At 39.2% G+C, this 22892-nt stretch overlaps 1 protein-coding gene across 1 annotated transcript in view; it reads left to right on the top strand.

The window, feature by feature from the left end:
• Window positions 1-21965, top strand: part of exoc6b (exocyst complex component 6B) — a 252990-nt gene extending 231025 nt beyond the window's left edge. Inside the window, 2 exon segments of the mRNA XM_030162161.1 lie at window positions 13131-13243; window positions 19574-21965. Of these exon segments, the coding sequence (XP_030018021.1) occupies window positions 13131-13243; window positions 19574-19700 (240 nt within the window). The 3' untranslated portion in view covers window positions 19701-21965.
• Window positions 21966-22892: the final 927 nt, after the last annotated feature.

Raw genomic sequence — 22892 nt, 5'->3', positions numbered from 1 at the left:
CTTGTTTTGACTCTCTGTCTCTCTCTCTCTCTCTCTCTCTCTCTCTCTCTCTCACTCTCTCTCTCTCTCTCTCTCGTTCTGTGTTTTGGGTCATATTTCTTCTCTACTCTTTGCTGAGTTTCTTTTATTATTCTCTTTTCCTCTGTTCATCTCATTCTCTCCTTCAGTTTTAATAGTATATATGCTGTCCTCTTCTTCATCTGTACTTTCTTCGTTCCTTTTCTGTCTGTTTCTGATCCCTTCCTCCTCCACTTCTTCAGTTTCAGATCCTAGTCACTTTCTTTCCTGTCCTCCTCTTCTTTTCTTCTTTTGTAATGTTTGGTTTTTCTCCTCTTTTCTCCTCATCTCTCCCTTTTCCATTCTTCCCTTCCCTTTCTCTCTTTATCGTCCTTTACTCATTTCATATTTCTCTGTCCTCATCTCCTCCTCCTTCCTTCTCCTTCCTCTCCTCTCTCAGATCTTCATTAAATTGTCTGAGGTTCCTCTCTTTTCTTTTTCCCCTCCTTGTCATGTCTTTTTCAGTCCTTCCTTTACTTTCACCTCACCGTGTCCTCTTCCTGATCTTTCGCTTTTTTTCTCCTCGTATCTTTCTTATCTTTGACACACCCCTTGTCCTCTACGTCTTTGTTATCTTTTCTTTCTTCTCGGTTTCATCCACGTAAAAAAAACAGTAGAGACCAGCCGTGTAGACAGTGATCTTCCAGTGTCTTATCTTCAGACACTGGCTTCATGTTGGTGTTTGTCGGTCCGACACACTTGACATGTTAAAGGTCAGAGTTTGTTTTTGATGCTCCAGAAGTCTATGTTTGTGGGTCGCTGTGTGTATGTCGTTATCGCTAAAAAGCTTCAGGATCTGCAACACTTCCCACATTATCTGTCATGTCTTCATCTGGTATTTATCTAATGGACATAAACACATACAGACGTATACACACACACACACACACACACACACGCACATACAGTCAGTCCATGAGAACATGTGACACTGAAACACAAACCCACACAGTTTCATGTAGAGCTGACACGATTAATCGACTCAAAGTGATCCAAAAAAATCATTCAGCCACAATTCTCCTGAATCAAAGTTTTGTTTTCTTCATTTCTCTGCTGTTAAACATTGGTTCCACTGTTGTGTTTCACACGGACGCTTATTGTGATGCACAAAGAAGCTTTAATTCAGGAAAACTGCAATAGAATATGTCCCTTCAATCAATTTGAGTCAATTAATCGAATCGTGAATTTTTGCATTCGCTTCAAGCACCTAATCGATTAATCAGTTCAGCTCTAGTTTCATGTGTGTGTTTTCTGTTTGACACACACACACATCCTCTCCCACTGTCTTTTATTATCACACAACATTAAACACTGGTGTCATTTACAGAAGATTATGGACATTAGACGAAAGTCAGAGTGTTCATGAGTTTGGAGAGGATCCACACTCACTGACACACAGTGATACACACTGATATACACTGATATACACTGACACTCACTGACACACACTGACACACACTGATACACACTGATATACACTGACACACACTGATATACACTGATATACACTGACACTCACTGACACACACTGATATACACTGACACTCACTGACACACACTGATATACACTGACACTCACTGACACACACTGATATACACTGACACACACTGATACACACTGACACACACTGACACTCACTGACACACACTGATATACACTGACACACACTGATATACACTGATATACACTGACACACACTGACACACACTGATATACACTGACACACACTGATATACACTGATACACACTGACACACACTGACACTCACTGACACACACTGATATACACTGACACACACTGATACACACTGATATACACCGACACACACTGATATACACTGACATACACTGACACTCACTGACACACACTGACACACACTGATATACACTGACACTCACTGACACTCACTGACACACACTGACACTCACTGACACACACTGACACACACTGATACACACTGATATACACCGACACACACTGATATACACTGACATACACTGACACTCACTGACACACACTGACACACACTGATATACACTGACACTCACTGACACACACTGACACACACTGATATACACTGATACACACTGATATACACTGACACTCACTGACACACACTGACACACACTGATACACACTGATATACACTGACACTCACTGACACACACTGATATACACTGACACACACTGATATACACTGATATACACTGACACACACTGACACACACTGATATACACTGATATACACTGACACACACTGATATACACTGACACACACTGACACTCACTGACACACACTGATATACACTGATATACACTGACACACACTGACACACACTGATATACACTGACACACACTGATACACACTAACACACACTGACACACACTGATATACACTGACACACACTGATATACACTGACACACACTGACACACACTGATATACACTGACACACACTGATACACACTGACACACACTGACACACACTGATACACACTGATATACACTGACACACACTGACACACACTGATATACACTGACACACACTGATACACACTGACACACACTGATACACACTGATATACACTGACACACACTGATACACACTGATATACACTGACACTCACTGACACACACTGACACACACTGATACACACTGACACACACACCTGAATTCAACGGGTCCACAGACTGGTCCATTTGTGTGTGAGTTTGACAGTTATGATCTGAGGAGAACGATATGATGCTTGTTTGTGAGTCTGGGGGGGTTTCCTCCTGATGGGTCACATCCTCCCTCTGGTGAATATGTGTCACTCCATCAGGATGGAGGTTCTTCCTGCTCATTGAGATCATTTCTACTTTCAGTGTGTGTGTTATTACCTCCGCCAAGGAGGTTCTGTTTTTGTCGGCGTTGGTTTGTCTGTTTGTCTGTCCATGTGCAAGATAAGTCAAAAAGTTATGGACGGATTTGGATGAAAATTTCAGGAAATGTTGATACTGGAACAAATGGTTAAATTTTGCTGGTGATTGGGCCAGGCACCAATCTGCCTTGGCGGAGGTCTGTGCTCTCTGAGTGCTTTTCTAGTTTGTATTTTGTCATCCTCAGTTCTTTAACCATTGTGATGGTGACGTGGAGCACTTTGTTGTTAAAGACAGCCTTTAAATCATGTGTTTTTCTGGTTTTGGGTTTTTGTTGGATTTATCTGACAACAGTCTCAGACACAAAGTGAATTTCAACATTCAAAGCGTTTAGTCATGTGTGCAGTAAAGAAACACGTTTGCTTGTACAATGAAAATCTGACTTTGCTGTCCACACTGAATGATACAAGAATTTAAGATAGGGTTTTATCTATTCTTCTGTATTTTTATTTATTTATTTTATATATTTTTTTGTTTTATTTGTTTACAGTTCTATGTCTTTTAATCTATTCTTGTATTTTACTCTTACTTATTTTTCTTTTATTTTGGTTTTCATTTATTTTTCTGTGCAGCACTTTGGTCCACTGTGGTTGTTTTAAAGTGCTTTATAAATAAAGTTGGATTGGATTTAATTGGAAGTATATAAATAAGTATAATAATGTAAGTATAAACATTGAAATATAATGATTTATTAGGAAATTACAACAACCAAAACCAAACCAAAGTGGCCTTTAAAAAATGACATGCAAGAGAAAAAGAGCATAAAACATATAAACTACTATTGCTAAGAGGAAAATACAGATTTACATAAATGTGCACCATCTGGGTAATAGTGCAAACTGTCAGAGGTGAATGGAATACAGCATGTGCAAACTGTCTGAGATAAGTCAGACGTTAAATGTGCAAAATTGTCTGAGATAAAACAGTATGATATGTGTATATATAAGATGCACAAAGTGCCTAACCCTAACCAAACCTAAATTTAACCCTAAAACCAAATGTCAAAAACCTAAAAAGTTCTGAAAATGTCCTCCCAAATATGGAAAAGTACTTAGATTTGTCCACACAACTGTCCAAACACTTGAACACACACAGTCATGTATCTGGGCCCAGTTAGACCAGTACACATTTGTTCACATAAACCTGCTGCCACATGATGTTTGGGATTTTATTTAACAGTCTTTATGTGTACCTGTTTATGGGAACACGCAGGGTGTGTGTGTGTGTGTGTGTGTGTGTGTGTGTGTGTGTGTGTGTGTGTGTGAGGATTAGCAGGTCAAACCTCGGCCATGCGAGGGTGAACTCGGGGACAAAGAAGGAAGAAATGAATGTAGAAGGAAAAAGGAACAGAGGGAGGGAGGGAGGGGAGGAGGAGTCAGGAAAGGAAGGAAGTGAAGGCAGTGTGCAGCTTTTTGGGTTTCATTCCTCCCAGTAAATAAAGTCAGTGGATGTTGTTTTCCCTCATAAACTGGAGTTCACACCAGATCACACGTGTGTTAAAGGACTGTTAAGTGTGTCGTAGAACTCTGCATCAGAGTATGTTTTTCCAGTATTTATGGGAGAACTGAGACATTATGAGTATTTTATCTTATTTCTATAATAGGATGTTTCTAAATCCCCCATAATTCTCCAAACTGGACTTAAATCTTCACCTGTGACATACACCACCTGTATAAACCCAGTGGTCGTTCTGGGCTCGACCTAAAGTCAGTTCAGAGTTAGTTCAACTTCCAAACCCTCCAGGAAGCATGTTCCATCACCACAGAACCACTGTATGATGTTAGTGTACACTGAGGGGACAGAACACCCCCCAGACCAGAACACTGCCACCACAGGTGAGTACTGTAGGCACTAGGCATGATGGGTAACCATGTTCCCCACCTCTGTTTTCACCCTGATGCACCCGTCCCTCTGGAGTCAGTCTGGACTCATCAGACCACATGAGCTTTTCCACTGAAACCCAGTCTAGTCTTTATGCTTGTGTCAAAGTGAGGGTGGACTCAGAACCAGAGCCTACTGTCAGGTCCATATGAACCCTGCTGTAGTTCTCCAGTGGACCGAGCCACTTCACTGTGTCCAGCCCATCTGAGCCTGGTTTTCAGTTGGTTCCAGTAGTTCTTGGTGGTTCCAGTATTCCCATCTCCGGCCCCTAATGTCAACAGGCCTCAGCTCTAGGGCTGTGTATCAGCAAAAATCTGCAGATACGATACAAATCACAACACTAGGATCACAATACGATACAGGGTGTCCCATAAGTCTCCATACATAGGAGAAATAAACGTTTCTTGACATAAACCATTTTTATTTATATAATATGCTCTATATGACTGCCATTTTGTCGGGAACACATTTCAATGCGTGTCCTCCACTGCTGAAGAACTATAAAGAAGAAATATGAAGAAATACATGTTAGAACCATATATGTATGGAATGTATTATGTCTCCTATGTATGGAGACTTATGGGACACCCTGTATATCATGATATACAGGGGTTGGACAAAATAATGGAAACACCTAACATTGTGGCATCATAGAAGGTGTTTCCATTATTTTGTCCAACCCCTGTATCATGATACTGTTAAAAAGAGCATTTTTTGTTTGTTTCATTTTTTTTTTTTAATATTTTTTCAGGGAAGAATTGAATTACACCAGAAATATGTACAAATACTAAACACATTTTTTATTGGATCAGAACAGGATCTAATGTTATATCACAAAATTTTTCGAATTCTCCTAGTTTCCAAAGGAACTACCATCTGCCTCTCTCATCTCAGACAGTGAAAAAGTGCTTTTAGGATGCTTCAAATAACCATTAAACAGTGTTAAATAATAATAAATAAGATATAAACAATAAAGAAAACCAAAAATGAACCTCCGTTATATCTGCATTTGTATAAATACCTAAAAATATCGATACAGTACTTTTTAATATCAATATAGTATCATGAAAAGAAATATTGTGATATATAGCAGAACAGATATTTTCTTACACCCCTAGTCCGTTCCAGACCAGACAGACGTTGGTGCCACTCTAGAACCAGGTTTCCTTTAAATGGACCACAAACTACAGCCTCACACCTATGAAACTACATATTTATATGTGTGTGTGTGTGTGTGTGTGTGTGTGTGTGTGTGTATATATATATATATATATATATATATATATATATATATATATATATATATATATATATATACACAGGGTGGGGAAGCAAAATTTACAATGAACATTTAGTTGTTTTTTCTCAGCAGACACTACGTCAGTTGTTTTGAACCCAAACATATACTGATGTCATAATCATACCTAACACTATTATTCATACCTTTTCAGAAACTTTTGCCCATATGAGTAATCAGGAAAGCAAACGTCAAAGAGTGTGTGATTTGCTGAATGCACTCGTCACACCAAAGGAGATTTCAAAAATAGTTGGAGTGTCCATAAAGACTGTTTATAATGGAAAGAAGAGAATGACTATGAGCAAAACTATTACCAGAAAGTCTGGAAGATACTATTAAAGAAGAATGGGAGAAGCTGTCACCTGAATATTTGAGGAACACTTGTGCAAGTTTCAGGAAGCGTGTGAAGGCAGTTATTGAGAAAGAAGGAGGACACATAGAATAAAAACATTTTCTATTATGGACATTTTCTTGTGGCAAATAAATTCTCATGACTTTCAATAAACTAATTGGTCATACACTGTCTTTCAATCCCTGCCTCAAAATATTGTAAATTTTGCTTCCCCACCCTGTGTATGTATATATATATATATATATATATATATATATATATATATATATATATATATATATATATATATATATATAATCATAACAGTGGAAGGTCATGTGTGTATGTGCACAGTTCTGATAAATGTAGTCCTTTTCATCTGTCCAGTGTGGTTCCTACAGTTGAGGAACAGTCCCATCTCCACATTAAATATCTCGTTAAGTTGACTGGACCAGTATTTTGGCAGATCGTAGTCATTTTAATACAATAGCCTTATAATCATGTTGCTCTGCCCATGATGGTTGATGGGAAGCGCAGTACCACGCTGCATGATGGGAAATGAAGTTGCAAACAGGGTGGACACAAGTCCTAAATTCAGTCCTCCCACTCTGCTGTTGTATGTCCACTCACACATGTCCACTGGTGTCCAGTCTGGACATGTGCTGCTCCTGCTCCGTCCGTGTCTGTGCTGCTCTTATCTGTCCTTCTTCTGTCCTTCCTTTTCCCTCTGCTGTCTCTTCTGTCCTTCTTCTTCTGTCCTTCCTTTTCCCTCTGCTGTCTCTTCTGTCCTTCTTCTTCTGTCCTTCCTTTTCCCTCTGCTGTCTCTTCTGTCCTTCTTCTTCTGTCCTTCCTTTTCCCTCTGCTGTCTCTTCTGTCCTTCTTCTGTCCTTCCTTTTCCCTCTGCTGTCTCTTCTGTCCTTCTTCTGTCCTTCCTTTTCCCTCTGCTGTCTCTTCTGTCCTTCTTCTTCTGTCCTTCCTTTTCCCTCTGCTGTCTCTTCTGTCCTTCTTCTTCTGTCCTTCCTTTTCCCTCTGCTGTCTCTTCTGTCCTTCTTCTTCTGTCCTTCCTTTTCCCTCTGCTGTCTCTTCTGTCCTTCTTCTTCTGTCCTTCCTTTTCCCTCTGCTGTCTCTTCTGTCCTTCTTCTTCTGTCCTTCCTTTTCCCTCTGCTGTCTCTTCTGTCCTTCTTCTTCTGTCCTTCCTTTTCCCTCTGCTGTCTCTTCTGTCCTTCTTCTGTCCTTCCTTTTCCCTCTGCTGTCTCTTCTGTCCTTCTTCTGTCCTTCCTTTTCCCTCTGCTGTCTCTTCTGTCCTTCTTCTTCTGTCCTTCCTTTTCCCTCTGCTGTCTCTTCTGTCCTTCTTCTTCTGTCCTTCCTTTTCCCTCTGCTGTCTCTTCTGTCCTTCTTCTTCTGTCCTTCCTTTACCCTCTGCTGTCTCTTCTGTCCTTCTTCTTCTGTCCTTCCTTTTCCCTCTGCTGTCTCTTCTGTCCTTCTTCTTCTGTCCTTCCTTTACCCTCTGCTGTCTCTTCTGTCCTTCTTCTTCTGTCCTTCCTTTACCCTCTGCTGTCTCTTCTGTCCTTCTTCTGTCCTTCCTTTTCCCTCTGCTGTCTCTTCTGTCCTTCTTCTTCTGTCCTTCCTTTTCCCTCTGCTGTCTCTTCTGTCCTTCTTCTTCTGTCCTTCCTTTTCCCTCTGCTGTCTCTTCTGTCCTTCTTCTTCTGTCCTTCCTTTACCCTCTGCTGTCTCTTCTCCATCTGCCTCCTTCTATTTTCTCTCTCTCTCCACACACATGTGGTTTTGCTCTCCATCCCTCTGTGCTCCCCTCTTCTCTCATCCCTCGCTCACATATGGTTTCTCTCTCTGGATCTGTGTGTGTTTGGTGTTACCCAGAGTTCACTGGGGCTCCCTGTGTGTGTGTGTGTGTGTGTGTGTGTTAGGTAGAGTTCAGCAGGGCAGCAGCAGGTTATGCAACAGTTTTAAATGTGGGACACTTAGAGGAAGACTTCTCCTCCTCCTCCTCCTCCTCCTCCTCCTCCTCCTCCTCCTCCTCCTCCTCCTCCTCCTCCTCTTCCTTCTCCTCCTCCTCTTCCTCCTCCCCCTCTTCTTCCTCCTTTTCCTCCTCCTCCTTCTTCTCCTCCTCCTCTTCTTCCTTTTCCTCTTCCTCCTCCTCCTCTTCCTCCTCCTCCTCCTCTTCTTCCTCCTCCTCTTCCTCCTTTTCCTTTTCTTCCTCCTCTCCTCCTCCTCCTCTTCCTCCTCCTCCTCTTCTTCCTCCTCCTCCTCTTCTTCCTCCTCCTCCTCCTCCTCCTCCTCCTCTTCTTCTTTCAGTCCCTCCCTCTTCTTCATTCTCCTTCCCTCTGTTTTCTACAAACACATTTTATCAGTAGAACTAGTTCCTTACACATTAGTATTTCTGGTTAAATGAACCTTTTTTTTTATCCAAATATATGATTAAAATACATGCAGCAATCATCCAAAAAAAAAAAAAAAAGATATAATTCCATCACACGATGATCTTTTACATTATTCAAATTTTACAAACCCATGTTCAGAAGAAATGGAATATTTTTACTAATACAATTAAAACCTAAAAAATGTGCTTTAATTTGTTTGATCCTTTATGTAACTGATGAAAGAAGCAGAAATTATCAGTGTTTCCAGTTAAAGCTAATTCACCACAGTCACTGATGCAGCCCCAGACCATCACAGATATTCCTTTTGTATCTTTTGCTGACAACAGTCTAGATCACAGGTGTCAAACATGCGGCCCGGGGGCCAAATCCGGCCCACCAAAGGATCCAGTCTGGCCCCTGGGATGAATTTATGAAATGCAGAAGTTACACTGAAGATATGAACAGTCAAGGATGTTAAAATCATTTTAGGTCAATTCAATCTGAAGTGGGTCAGACCAGTAAAATACTATCATAATATTCTATTAATAGGGAAAATTACAAAAACTTTGTTGTAGTGTAAAAAAAAAAGTAAAATTACACAAAAATATTTACATTTACAGACTAGCCTTTTGCAAAAAATGTGAATAATCTGAAATTTCTAATTTCTAAATTTCTTATGTGGAATTTTAACAATATTCTGCCTGTTACTAATGTTTTATATATTTGTAGACCCTCTGTGATCTGTAAGTTGTGATGCGCATGTATAAACAATAAACTAAGGTGTAATATTGTTAAAATTGCACTGATTTTACTTAATAATTTTCAGGTTGTTCATTTTTGTTCATGTTATGTTCAAGTACGGTTCGTAGATGTAAACATTTTCTTTACAGAATTTGACTTTTTTCACTCAAAAATAGAGAAAAAAACTTAGGAGTTGATATTATTTACCAGTTCTTATCCTACTATTTATATTATTTTACTGGTCCGGCCCACTTTAGATCATATTAGGCTGAATGTGGAACTGAATTAAAATGAGTTTGACAGCCCTGGTCTAGATGGTCTGTTTTGTCTTTGACATGTGGAACCTGATGTCTGTTTTTCTGAAAACTAGTTGAAATGCAAACTTTTCCACTGTCTGTCATTCCATCAGCTGAGCTCAAAGTCCAGAGAAGTCGCTGCTTTTTCTGTGCAGATTCAGTACAGGGTTTCCTCCTAATGGAATACAGTTACCTACCTAAAACTCCCTGAGGGTTAAAGGTCATGCCCATTCCACCTTAGGCAGTTTGGCACAAACTGTTGAGTCATGACCCACTCCTTGCATCCATCCCATTCCATTACCTGCTGCCAATGACCCTGAAGCAACTCTGTCACCTGTTTATTTAACATTTTGCTCTTATTACCTCCGCCAAGGACGTTATGTTTTTGCCGGCATTGGTTGGTTTGTCTGTCTGACTGTGTGCGGGATAACTCAAAAAGTTATGGACAGATTTGGATGAAAATTCCAGGAAATGTTGATACTGGCACAAGGAACAAATGAATGGGTGCTTCTAGTTTTGTCTCTTTTCCAACTTATTTCAAAATCTAAAAGTTAACAGCCATTGCTAAAAACACTGGAAAACTTTTCTTTGTATTTTTATCAGTTAAATATAGGGTTGAATTAATTAATAAATCAAAAAGTAATAAAAAATGAAATTAAAAAATGAAATAAAATAATAAAAAATAATCATCATCATCATCATCACAATAATAACAGTAATAAGGGTAACAACATAAACATGAGCATAGTGATGCATGCTGTCACATAAATAGCAGTAATAGGGCAGTATTCATGACGTACAAACTCAAACTTTCTCCATACCGGACAGTAAAGGCAACCAAAATTCATTAAAGAGATGGCCACGATTATATTTATCCAAAGTCAGTTTTTCTAAAGGAAAAAAAAGAAGATAACTGACAACTCATGGAAAATCTTAAAAGATGGAGGGGAGTCATTCTTCCAAAATAAAAGTATGCATTTCTTTGCAAAGTAAGTGATCAAAATTAGTATCCTGCATTTTCTATGATCTAACTGTAAATTATTTTTTTATTTTTTTATTATTAGTTTTTTTTGTTTTTTTTTTTTAATGATGTTGATTTTGTATCAGATATACAAAAAGGGATGTTGAGAAGTATTCACGTCACTATTACTTATATTGTCTGTCAGTTATTATTTTGTTATTTACTTTCACTGCTGTTTCAAAATTCAGAGGTGGTCTTGGGGGGGGGGGGGGGGGTTATGCTCAACAGAGACCCACACAATAAAGATATTAATAATTAATAAAGATATGTGTTAAAAAAAAAAAAAATCAAATACAGTAAAAGCAGATTTTAGTTTTTTAGTTTTTTACAAAATTTCACAGCTTTCCAATAAATGGGGTTTGCAGTGAAATACTGTATCTTTATGTAAAATATAGCATGGATTTTGATAAAAAAATTTAAGGAAAATTGTGGTTTTATTGAACAAAAATACCAAAGGTTCATCATGTTGGGGGAAATGTTGGTTCCTATTACAAAACGTTAAACCTTCCACATAACATTCCTTTAACTTCTCTTTTTTCAGGTTAGTTTCCTTAGACTGCTGTCTACTACAGGTTGTACTTATGTCGGGTCACAAAAAAATGAACTTCATGATTAATGGGGGATGGGCTGTAAATGGATGAAATAATACATCATTAATGAGGAAATATTAATTGCATTTTCTAAAAGCTTCATTTTTCATCACATTAGACTCTGATTGTGCCAATTGCAGGATCCATTTTTCTTATGTAGGTGGAAAAAAGCTCCAAGAGAAAATGAGCCTTTCCCACCGAGGAATAATGGTCATGTGGGACCTGGAGCCGGTCTCCAAGTCGGATCAAATAATTAGTCGAGGAAGGTGGATGATTTATGCCCATCATTAGTGGTGATAGAAAAGAGGAAATAGAGTGTTTATTACCTCCGCCAAGGAGGTTATGTTTTTGCCAGCGTTGGTTTGTCTGCCTGCCTGCCTGTCTGTCTGTCTGTGCAAGATAACTCAAAAAGTTATGGACGAATTTGGATGAAAATTTCAGGAAATGTTGCACTTGCCTTGGCGGAGGTCTGCGCTCTCTGAGTGCTTTTCTAGTTGGTGACTGTTTTGATATCAGTGTATGAGAATCATGTGGTTTTGTAGTGAGTATTTGTGGCAGCAGGACAGTGTATGGATATAAACCACAGCGTGTTGTCATGGTGATGAAGGATGGTGGGTTTTGGACAGTGGAGGTTTTGGACAGTGGAGTTGTGAAGTACCAGAGCAGACAGAGTTTAGCCAAAGGAACAGCACACACCTGTGAGCCGACACTATCACAACATCACACAGAAAAGAAAACCAGTCAGTTTTGTTTATTGTATGTGTTAAAAGTACAGTTTGTGATCTGCACCTGCTCTATGGAGACAAAAAAACTAGTTTCAATTATCATAATTAATCAGCAAATGCATTAGTGTTATTATTGTGTGATAGGTAAATGAACTGGTCTGCACACATTTATAATACAATATAATATAATATAATATAAATAAATATATGCTGCCTAAATGATTATTATTGACAATACAAAAAAGAAACAATAAAACAAGTAATAAAAACACATGATATTTTAAAAATAGAAATGATGATTTGCATATAATTTTTCAAATCAGAAATATCTGCAACAAGTTACAAATATTTCATTCTCTTAAATGTGTAAATCTTAAATAATTCCACACCACTACTCTGATCATTATCTGATGTCTGCAGTTACCTGATTATTATTGATCATGTAAACAGGAAAGGTAAACAAACAATGAAATGAAATGAAGGACAGCAACAACATGTGACCTATTTTGTAGTCTTATTAGCTCCTCCCACATTAGGACAGCTAACACTGACACCATAGGTGTTGCCATGGTAACAAGAAGAGACCTGATTTTGAAAATGACAGGAAGTGTACATCTTACATCATAATGTACGTACGTCCTCTGACAGAATTCAAATAATGGACTGAAACATGTAAACCAGGGTTTTTCCATTGTCACATTTCTGAAGTGACTGTAAATGTGTCACATCTGATTATGGTAATTATGGGATGACTCCCAGTTATCAGATTCTGATGGTCATGTAAACGGGCTCACTGTCACTGTGAACATCTGATGTGTTGTGCTGTGATGGGACTTTTCCTCCAGTGGAACCCTGTGTGTTCACCATGCACCGTTCTGTCCTGGTCTTTCAGTTACTGGACCTGTTCACGCAGTGGGACTGGTCCGCCTACCTGGCAGACTACGGGAAACCCTCCTGCAAATACCTGAGAGTCAACCCACACACTGCACTGGCCCTGCTGGAGAAGTGAGTCTGCACCCCTTCACTCACTCACACTGAGGTTCACTGAGAGCCATTTATGTATGAGGTTAGGAAACTGTCCAAATATTCATGTGCAGAACACAGATCTGTGTGCATGTTAGTCTGTAGTTGTGCAAAACTAGATCTGTGTAAACTGTTGAATGAGTTCAGTTGTACATAAAATGTATTGTGTGTATTTTATCAGAATATGAATGAATATGTTTTAACATCAAGAATTACAAACAGGAAATACAACTGTATGATTGTTCTTTCTTCATCACAAATATGAATTCACCAACGTGACTCTACTGTCCAATATCCGTCCCCACTTCACAGACATTATTTCTGGAGCAGAGGATCCATGGATTCACAGACTGACCATGAGTTCAGGTCCAGATCAGGTTCAAATCAGGTCCAGATCAGGCGGGTTCACTGTCCAAGATGGACGACCAAGTCAGAGAACAAACCCAGGTCCAATCCAACCATTAGTCCACTGTTCTGACCACAGAGAAGGACCCTGAACTCCTGGTCAGTCTGTGAATCCATGGATCCTCTGCTCCAGAAATAATGTCTGTGAAGTGGGGACGGATACTGGACAGTAGAGTCACGTTGGTGAATTTGTGTTTGTGATAGAGAAAGAACGATCATAAAGTTGTATTTCCTGTTTGTAATTCTTGTTAAACCTTATTTATTCCTATTCTGATAAAATACACACAATACATTTAATGTACGACTGAACTCATTCAACAGTTTATAAATATTTATTTTTTGCACAACTACAGACTAACATGAACACAGATCTGTGTTACGCACATGAATATTTGGACACCCACCTAACCCCATAATTTATCTCCTGCTGAAATCACTCCTTGTTCTTTTGATCAAAGTGGTTCTGAAACATTCAGCAGGTCATTTTGAATCATTAGACAAACATGAACATGAAACATAAACATACATTTATTTAGCAGGTATCCATCACACACATTTCAAGGCCTAATGATAATAATTTAATATTCATAGGGGCTATTGATTTTAACTGATCATTACAATATAGAAATAAAAATATAAGCTTTGGAAAACCAAAATTGCAGAGGTAAACAACACACTGTGGTCAACAAATGAATCCATCATGTTTATGTGCCAGTGGTGTATAAGGGTGTCACTGATAAAGAAGTATATGTTCAAAATATGTTCACATAAATTCATATGACAATTTTAAATTAAGTAATTTTTGTGTTTTTTTCATGGAAATTATTTGGCTGCAATCTTAAAATGTTACCTGTTACAGCTGTAATTTATATTAAACTGAATTAAACATAACAAATGTGTTGATATAGTCAAACAAAGGGTTTAAGAAAACAGAAGTATCCACGTTTCTTTTAAGTCTGATTAAGGTCACATTTACCTTCTGAAATGTGGTTTATACACTTATGTATATTTTCCTGTAAATCGCATAAAATTTGATGTTTTTTAATGGCTCTTTTCAAAGTTTTATAAAAACATATATACATGCACATACAGTGCTCACTGACTATTTAATGAGTCTGAATGAAAACAGCTTGTGTCATTAAACTGTAAAATAAGAAAATAGTATCGGTAGAAGAGTGTCAGTGGAAAAGGCACAAATATGGCTTAGTATGTGTTTGAATCCATCTGAATGCTTCATGTTTCTAGATCATGTACAATGATTGCATCAGCTTAAATGATTGCTATAAGGCACAGGTGTCAAACTTATTTTAGTTCAGTTCCACATTCAGCTAAATTTGATCTGCAGTGGTACCAGTGAAATAATACCATGATAATATAGAAATAATGTCAACTGCAAACTTTTCTCTATGTTTTAGAGCGAAAAAAGTAAATTTACATTGAAAAAAGGTTTACATCTACAAATTATCCTTTCAAAAGATGTGAATAACATGAACAAACTGAAAAAATAAGTGTAATTTTAACAATATTCTACCTCAGTTTATCATTTACACATGTACATTAGAACTTATAGATCGCGGTGGATCTACAAACAGAACATTTAATAACAGACAGAATCTTGTTAAAATTGTACTGACTTCTCTTAAGACCTTTCAGGTTGTTCATATTTGTTCAGGTTATTCACATTTTTGTGAAATTATACTTTGTTTTAGTGTAAATACGTGAAAATATTTACATTTACAAAGAGAAAATTTTGGAGTTGTCATTATTTCTCTGTTATTCTGATAGTATTTGACTGAATCCTGCCCACTGCAGATTGAATTGGTCTGAATGTGGAACCTGAACTAAAAGGATTGTTAATATCTTAGCTAACTTTTCGTAAATTCATCCTGGACCCTTTGGAGGGCCAGATTTGGCCCCTGGGCCGCATGTGTGACACCTGTGCTATAAGGTGATTATGTAATAATTATGACAGAATGTTAGTAAATAACAGTTTTACCTACAGTGGCAGACGTAGGAGATAGGTGTGTTTCTTCTCTCAGACTCACGGTCCGTCGACATTTGACTCCAGAACGTCCATCACTGCAGATTTCCCCTAAATGTGCTCCTTGAACACATCAATGGATCATAACAGAAAAAAAAGCAGTACATCTGTACATTTAAGACGGTGGGACTAGATCCTAATAGTCTGTTAGTGGAATGGAAAACCCCCTGCTCTCTATTGGAAGACGTCAGTGTCTCACCTGTGTCTGTGTTTCCTGTCCCACGTCTTCTACGTCCTGACAGGTTGTCCAAGCCGTGAGTACAGTGCCTGCAGTGTGGGGTGTACTAACAGAGTCCAGCACACTCAACTAAATACCTCATGGTCACAGTTCTCACCTTTGTTCTTTCAGGTTCCACATTCAGCCCGATTTGATCTCCAGTAGGCCGGACCAGTAAAATAACAACACAATAACCTATAAATAATGACAGCTCAGAATTTTTGTTTGTTTTAGTGCAAAAAAATACCAATTAAATTATGAAAATAGTTACTTGTATTAATAACTGTCAAAAAAATAAATAAAAGATGTGAATAACCTGAAAAAACTGAAAGTTCGTAAGAAAAATAAGTGCAATTTTAACAATATTCTGCCTCAACTTGTCATTTCTACATGTGCATTATGGATCGGATCTACAAAGACTGAGGAACAGGCAGAAAAGAGTTGAAATTTTGTTTAATTGTCTTTAGACATTTCAAGTTATTCAAATTTTATTGTTACAGAATAGTTTGTAAATGTAAATATTTTCATAATTTAATGTTGTTTTTTTGCACTTAAACAAAGTCAAACATTAGAAGTTTGTATGATTTATATGAATAATGTTTTTTGTTTTTTGTTTTTTTTTCAACATCAAACCGAGAAGAAAATCTGCAGTCATTCTTTTTTGTGGGTTCTTCTGCTGTTATTATTTGACTGCAGATCATTTTGGTCTGCATGTGGAACCTGAACTAAAATGAGTTCCACAGCTTTGACCCTTGCCAATTTCTGCACTTTGTAAATTCATCCCAGGGGCCGGATTGGAACCTTTGGTGGGCCGCATTTGGGCCCCGGGACGCATGTTTGACACCCCTGCTGTAAACCCACCCACATCAAGTGTGTGTGTGTGTGTGTGTGTCAGACTCAGAGCAGGAGCTGCTGTGGAGATAACAACCCCCCCCCCCCCCCCCCATAACCCCACCCACACAGCGTCACAGTGGTGGAGTCTGTGTGTGAACTACAGACAGGTTCAGCCCCCCCCCCCCCCCCCCCAGCGGACCTGGGGCTCAACAGTCCCTCTGTCCCCACAGCGGATGCACCCTGCTGGGTCTGCTGTGGTGTGGATCCCCTGAACCTCCTGGAGGTCTACAACAGTCCAGTGTTCTGAGACAGAGCCACAGCCTCATGTGACACCACAGACACACACATGGACGCATGGAAACAATGCCCTGGGTTTTCTGGGTTACTGTAGCAGAGCTGTGTGTCCTGTACTGAGCGCGCTCAGACGGACCTCAGTGTCACACATTGTGCACCTGTGTTTCCTGGACTGGATGCATCAGATTAAGTTCACAGTCCAGACCTCAGGTATTTGGAATCCCACGTTTGAATGGAAGCTGCATGGAAGGACTGAGCCTCAACTGAAAAGTGTGGAGGAGGAACTGCTCTGAACTCACTATTCACTTCAGTTTGATCTGTTCAGCCTTGTATCACAACAAGGTTTCCTCACAGGTCTATTGACCCTTTGCACATTACGTCACACTCTGTTCACACCGCAAATGAGCGTCATGACAGACGGCAGAAGTGCTGGACCGCACACTGGAGGACAAACCGGCTAATATCCAATTTGATCTGAACACTGTCGGTTTTGTTTGTTTTTTTAACCCTGCTCTCCACGTCCAGTGGTGGCACACAACAGTTCCATCCATGGTTTCAGCTGGTTCCAGACAGAGCCTGGATCTGACGGACCTGATGTTACAGATAGAACAGGCTGTGTTTGGGTCCACAGCATTAGCATTAGCTCCACCACATGTTAGCTAGATGGTAGACTGGGTTAACTCCTATGATCCACTGTGTTCCAGTGTGTGTCATCAGTTCCTTCAGTATCAGCTCTGTTCTAGTGTCTGCCTTTGGACCAGCTCCACTATGTTCTGTAAATACTGTTCTTGTCCTGATGCTGTTCCATCTGTTCTAGTGGTGGAACTGTACATATGACTGTGTAGACAGTACAAAGGCAGACACTTCAACAGCAGAGCTAATACTGTAGGATACTGACGACACACACTCACATTATTACACAGTGTTGGTTCATTAGAGCTGCTTTTGGTTCCAGTCTGTTTGAGTTTGGATGACATGAGGAGGAAACATGTTCAAAACACACACAGCTAGCTAGCTAATGTGAGCGACTGGGTAATCTAGCCTGAGACTAAGAACTGGGCTCATCCAGACTGTAGTCTGCTTTAGATCACACCTGTGTATGGGGACACTGCATTTAGAACAGAATGGAACAGATCGTGTGCTTTAAACTCCAGTAGACTGGAGGACTTTGGTAGATCTGTAAACACACCAGGAGGCAGAAGGTATGGGTCAGTAGTTAGCCCTGCTATCGCTAGCTTCTCCAAATAGCGTTCTTTGTGCCGTCCAGTAAGATGAGTCACTTCGCAGGACAACTCCTAAACTTTGTTTTCAGTGCTGTAGACAGAATCTGTCGCTCATTCGTTTGTTGTGTTGCTTTTGCCGTCCACCATGGAACTGCAGCCCTAGTCACATGAGAACTGTGACGTCAGTGCAAAGGGTCAGTACAGAATTAGTTGGATATGAAAACAAACCACAGTCACATAAACAGCAGATGAAGGAAATAGATTAATGTCCTGGTCATCCCCTGTCATTAGACCGTCCTTCTGGACAAAGAAAATCCCCCAAACCCAGTAGAAAAGGAGAACCACAGTGAAGGACAGACCCACTATGGACGGACAGACTGGAGATGAACCAGGACTGATGGACGTCCATTTACACATGTAGTTCCAGTCTGTACAGATGCAGTGGGGGGGGGGGGGGGGGGGGGGTACATGAGGGGGTCGTTAGCACATTTAATCTGAGTCAGATCATTTCTACAAAATTGTAGACCAATGGAATCATGTACATTTGATAAATTCCATCTTCCTTTCAGTTCTGTCCATATTCATGTCAGAATACTGAGACTGTGCACTAATGTATTATTATTATTATTATTAGTATTAGTATTAGTATTATTATTATTAGTAGTAGTAGTATTAGTATTATTTTGACTGAATGTGTTGAGCATGAAGAACAAAACACATCCAACTGTCCAAATACTTCAGGTCAGGAGTGAATGTTTGAGCTGCCTCCGAAAACCAACAGGTTCTGGTTGAACTGGATGCATTTCTTCATTTAGAGTTTGTTGTTTTATTTGAGCATGTTGTGTTTTGGAGCATTTGGTGAAAAAAACAGGATATTTGGTGAAATGTCTGTGGTTTCAGTTTTAACAGCATCACTGAAGTTGAAACTGAAACTGCTCTTCTTCCTCTCCTCTTCCTCTCTTCCTCTCTTCTTCCTCTCCTCTTCCTTTCCTCATCCTCTCTTCTTCCTCTCCTCTTCCTCTCTTCTTCCACTCTTCTTCCTCTCCTCTTCCTCTCCTCATCCTCTCTTCTTCCTCTCCTCTTCCTCTCTTCTTCCACTCTTCTTCCTCTCCTCTTCCTCTCTTCTTCCACTCTTCTTCCTCTCCTCTTCCTCTCTTCTTCCTCTCCTCTTCCTCTCTTCTCCCTCTCTTCTTCCACTCTTCTTCCTTTCCTCTTCCTCTCCTCTTCATTTCCTCTTCCTCTCTTCTTCTTCCTCTCTCTTCTTTCCCTTCCTGTTCTCTCCTCCTTTTTTTCCACAGGATGAGAGAAACTGGGAGGAAGAACAACGTCTTCGCTCAGTTCAGGAAGACGGACAGAGACAGACAGAAGCTCATCGACACCATCATCAAACAGCTGCGCAACCTCATCACCCAGCACCAGTCTTAAACCTGTCCACCACCCCTGACCTCTGACCCCTGACCTGTAGTTTATCTATGCACCTTATCTGGATCAGACTGCATCAACCACAGTCTCAACCCATGACTGGTTCAGGTTCCTTTTCACTTCGTCTGAAGTTTTGGGACAATCTCTGTGAACATGAGTTGAACATCAGTCTTATAAGGAAACATGTGATGTGTTCTTCTGTCTGGATGTGAACTGAGTCACAGTAAGAGTCTACAGGTGAACGGCAGAGTATGTTCAGTCTGAAGGTACGGTCACTCCACAATGAAACACTACAACGGTGTAATTAGAACCACATAAGAAAATAAAAACACTTATTACTAACAGACTAAAGTCATAAAATATCAAGATAAACCCATCATTTTATGAGAATAAAGTCAAATTTCAAAAATAGTCATAATTTTACCAGAATAAAGCCATAATATTATGAGAATAACATCGTAATTTAAAAACAGGTGGAAAAATATCATAATTTACAAGAATAAAGTTGTACCCATTTGTTGCATAATGTAGAACTTGTACATTCTGTGAGGTTGTACTTTTATTTGGGGTTTACGCACAAAGGCCAAATACGGAGCCTATTAACCCCGCCCACCAAATACGGAGCCTATTAACCCCGCCCACCAAATACGGAGCCTATTAACCCCGCCCACCATCAACACATTCGCATTAGTCGTCCTCTCCAACAGAAGTGAAAGTTGCTGCTTCACTTGTTGCGTTTGCTGTCACTGGAAACTGTCATCATCGAGGATTAAGGCTTAAGATTTATAAATGATGACTTTTTACTGTGAATTAATTTTCAAAATATTATGACTTTAATCTCATAAAAGTGCGACATTATGTTCATTAATCTGTGAGGGTTTTTTTTTTTGTTTTTACTACGACTTTATTCTCCTAATATTATGGCTTTATTCTCATAGTGAGAAGTGTTTTTATTTTGCCTGTGGCCCTACTACGCCTTCGTACTTCTGGAGGTTTCCTGGAACAAACCAAACAGTGCATTCATTCTCCTCCTCTGTGTTGATCGACTCGTTGCCTCCAGTGCATTAGGTTTTGTGTCTTCATTTGTCTGTTGTTTTTCATCTCTGTGTTCAGTGACTCAGCTGATCCGTGGGTTTTCCAAGTCGCCAATCACCTGTAAAGTCTTCCTCGATGATGTCGCACAACATCAGAACATACTGAATGTACATCCAAGTGGTCTTCCACAGTCGAATGTTACTTTAGGCGCTAAATGTAGGGTCAGAGGTGGAGTTGACAAACCTCTGATGGAGCACTGATCACAGCCCAGGTGGTCCTGAAAAGACCCAGACATGGGATTCAGTTAGAGGCTTGAATTTCTGCAGATTTACTGAGGATCAAAAACGTGGATGTGGATCAAAATGTGGATGAAATGATGGAAAATGAAAGTGCAGTCATGTCTCAGCAGCAGTATGTGCATGTCATCATTAGGATGGTCAGGTTTATGAACTCCAACCTGTTTGAACCTCAGCAGGTGTTACGTCCACGTCATGTCCCCAAAGTGTCAGCCATGGGTTTTTAAGGACTTATTCTAAACTGAATGAAACATAACTATTTGTGGTGTTCTTTTCCCTTTTTTCTGAAATGGAAAAGATCACTCAGTGTATAAACTGTTAGATTTGGGGTGAATTAGACCTCCCCCCCCCAAAAAAATCTAAATTAATATACATCCTTTTAACACATGACACAAAAAAGACACTTCATTTGGTTTGGTTTTCTTTACATGTTCAGTCACTGCATCACATTTTTCACTCTGACTTTCCTCCATGTTCAGGTGATTATACACTCATGAAAGTATAATTGTTTTCTGAATATTAAACTGAACAGTCTGGCAAAAAAAGTCCCACATTGGATAAACTTTGGTGAACTTCACTGAGGCGTCATAAATGCCTGGAGTCACAGGAAATGTCACAGCCTTTATCTCCGTCCACAGCTGCAGTGTGTTTGACCAAGACCTGGTACTGAGGATGGAGACCTGGACCTATGTGGACCACGGATTCTTAAGGGGGTCCAGGTCTGGGTCCAGGTCTGGGTCCAGGTGTGAAAATGACGCCTCCTGCTCCTTGAACCACTCGTTCATATTTAACCCCAGTCTTTATGCTGTCTGCAAACTGAGGCTTATTTCTAGGGCTGTGTATCGGCAAGAATCTGGTGATACGATACAAATCACAATACTAGGATCACAATGCGATATATTGCGATATATCATGATAATGTTAACAGGGCGATATTTTTTGTTTTGTTTCTCTTTTTAAAAGATTATTTTCTGGAAAAACTAATAGTGCAGCATTTGGATAAATAAAGTTTTAACATGTGGCTTTACCAGTACAAAAAACCCCAAACACAAATAAATAAATAATGTTTCACAGACATTACAGTTTCAGATCCTGCTTAAATGTTTGTATTCTGTTGTGAAAAGAATCCATAGTGTTCAGTCCCTGAATCACCCAACATCAGAACATTATTTTTATTCATTCTCAATTAAAAAAACAAATATTTTCCTCTTTCAGACAGTAAAAAGTGCTTTTAGGATGCTTGAATTATCCATTATTTAACAAAACAGTGCTATCAATTTTTAAAAAACTACATTTATGACCTGCAATATCAAGATAGTACTTTTATAGTAAGCAAACAAAAGGACAAAAAACCCATGTGAATATAGAAATAAAGGAGCTGGAAAAACAAAACTGAACCTCCGCCATATCTGCATTTGAATAGATACCTAAAAATATCAATACAGTACTTTTTAATATCGATACTGTATCGTGACGTGAAATATTGTGATATATTGCAATACTGATATTTTCTTACAGCCCTGGTTGTTTATAACATGAAAGGCTGCTCACTGCATCAGTTCGACTTAAAAAATAAAGTGTGTAGCATTTGAAATGTATGAATCAGTGCAGAAATGATGCAGTTTAAGGATCTGAACTAAAGGAGGATTCACACAGACACTGACTGTTTTTACTCAGGTTGTAAAAAAAAAAACCCAACTAATTAACAAAAATTACACCCAATGTACTCCCAAAATATCAGCCACCTTGTAAATACTTATGGGTTTATTTATTTTAAAAAAACAACAACAGGAAAACGTACTTCTTCCAAATTTCAAAGTGTTTTCGTCCACCTGATAAGTCCGTTCTAACACGAGCGTCTTCT

The sequence above is a fragment of the Sphaeramia orbicularis genome, chromosome 18 (genome assembly GCF_902148855.1).
Source record: "Sphaeramia orbicularis chromosome 18, fSphaOr1.1, whole genome shotgun sequence".
Classification (NCBI taxonomy): Eukaryota; Metazoa; Chordata; class Actinopteri; order Kurtiformes; family Apogonidae; genus Sphaeramia; species Sphaeramia orbicularis.
The sequence above is the reverse complement of the archived record's forward strand: the minus strand, read 5'-3'. Positions and strand labels throughout refer to the sequence as shown.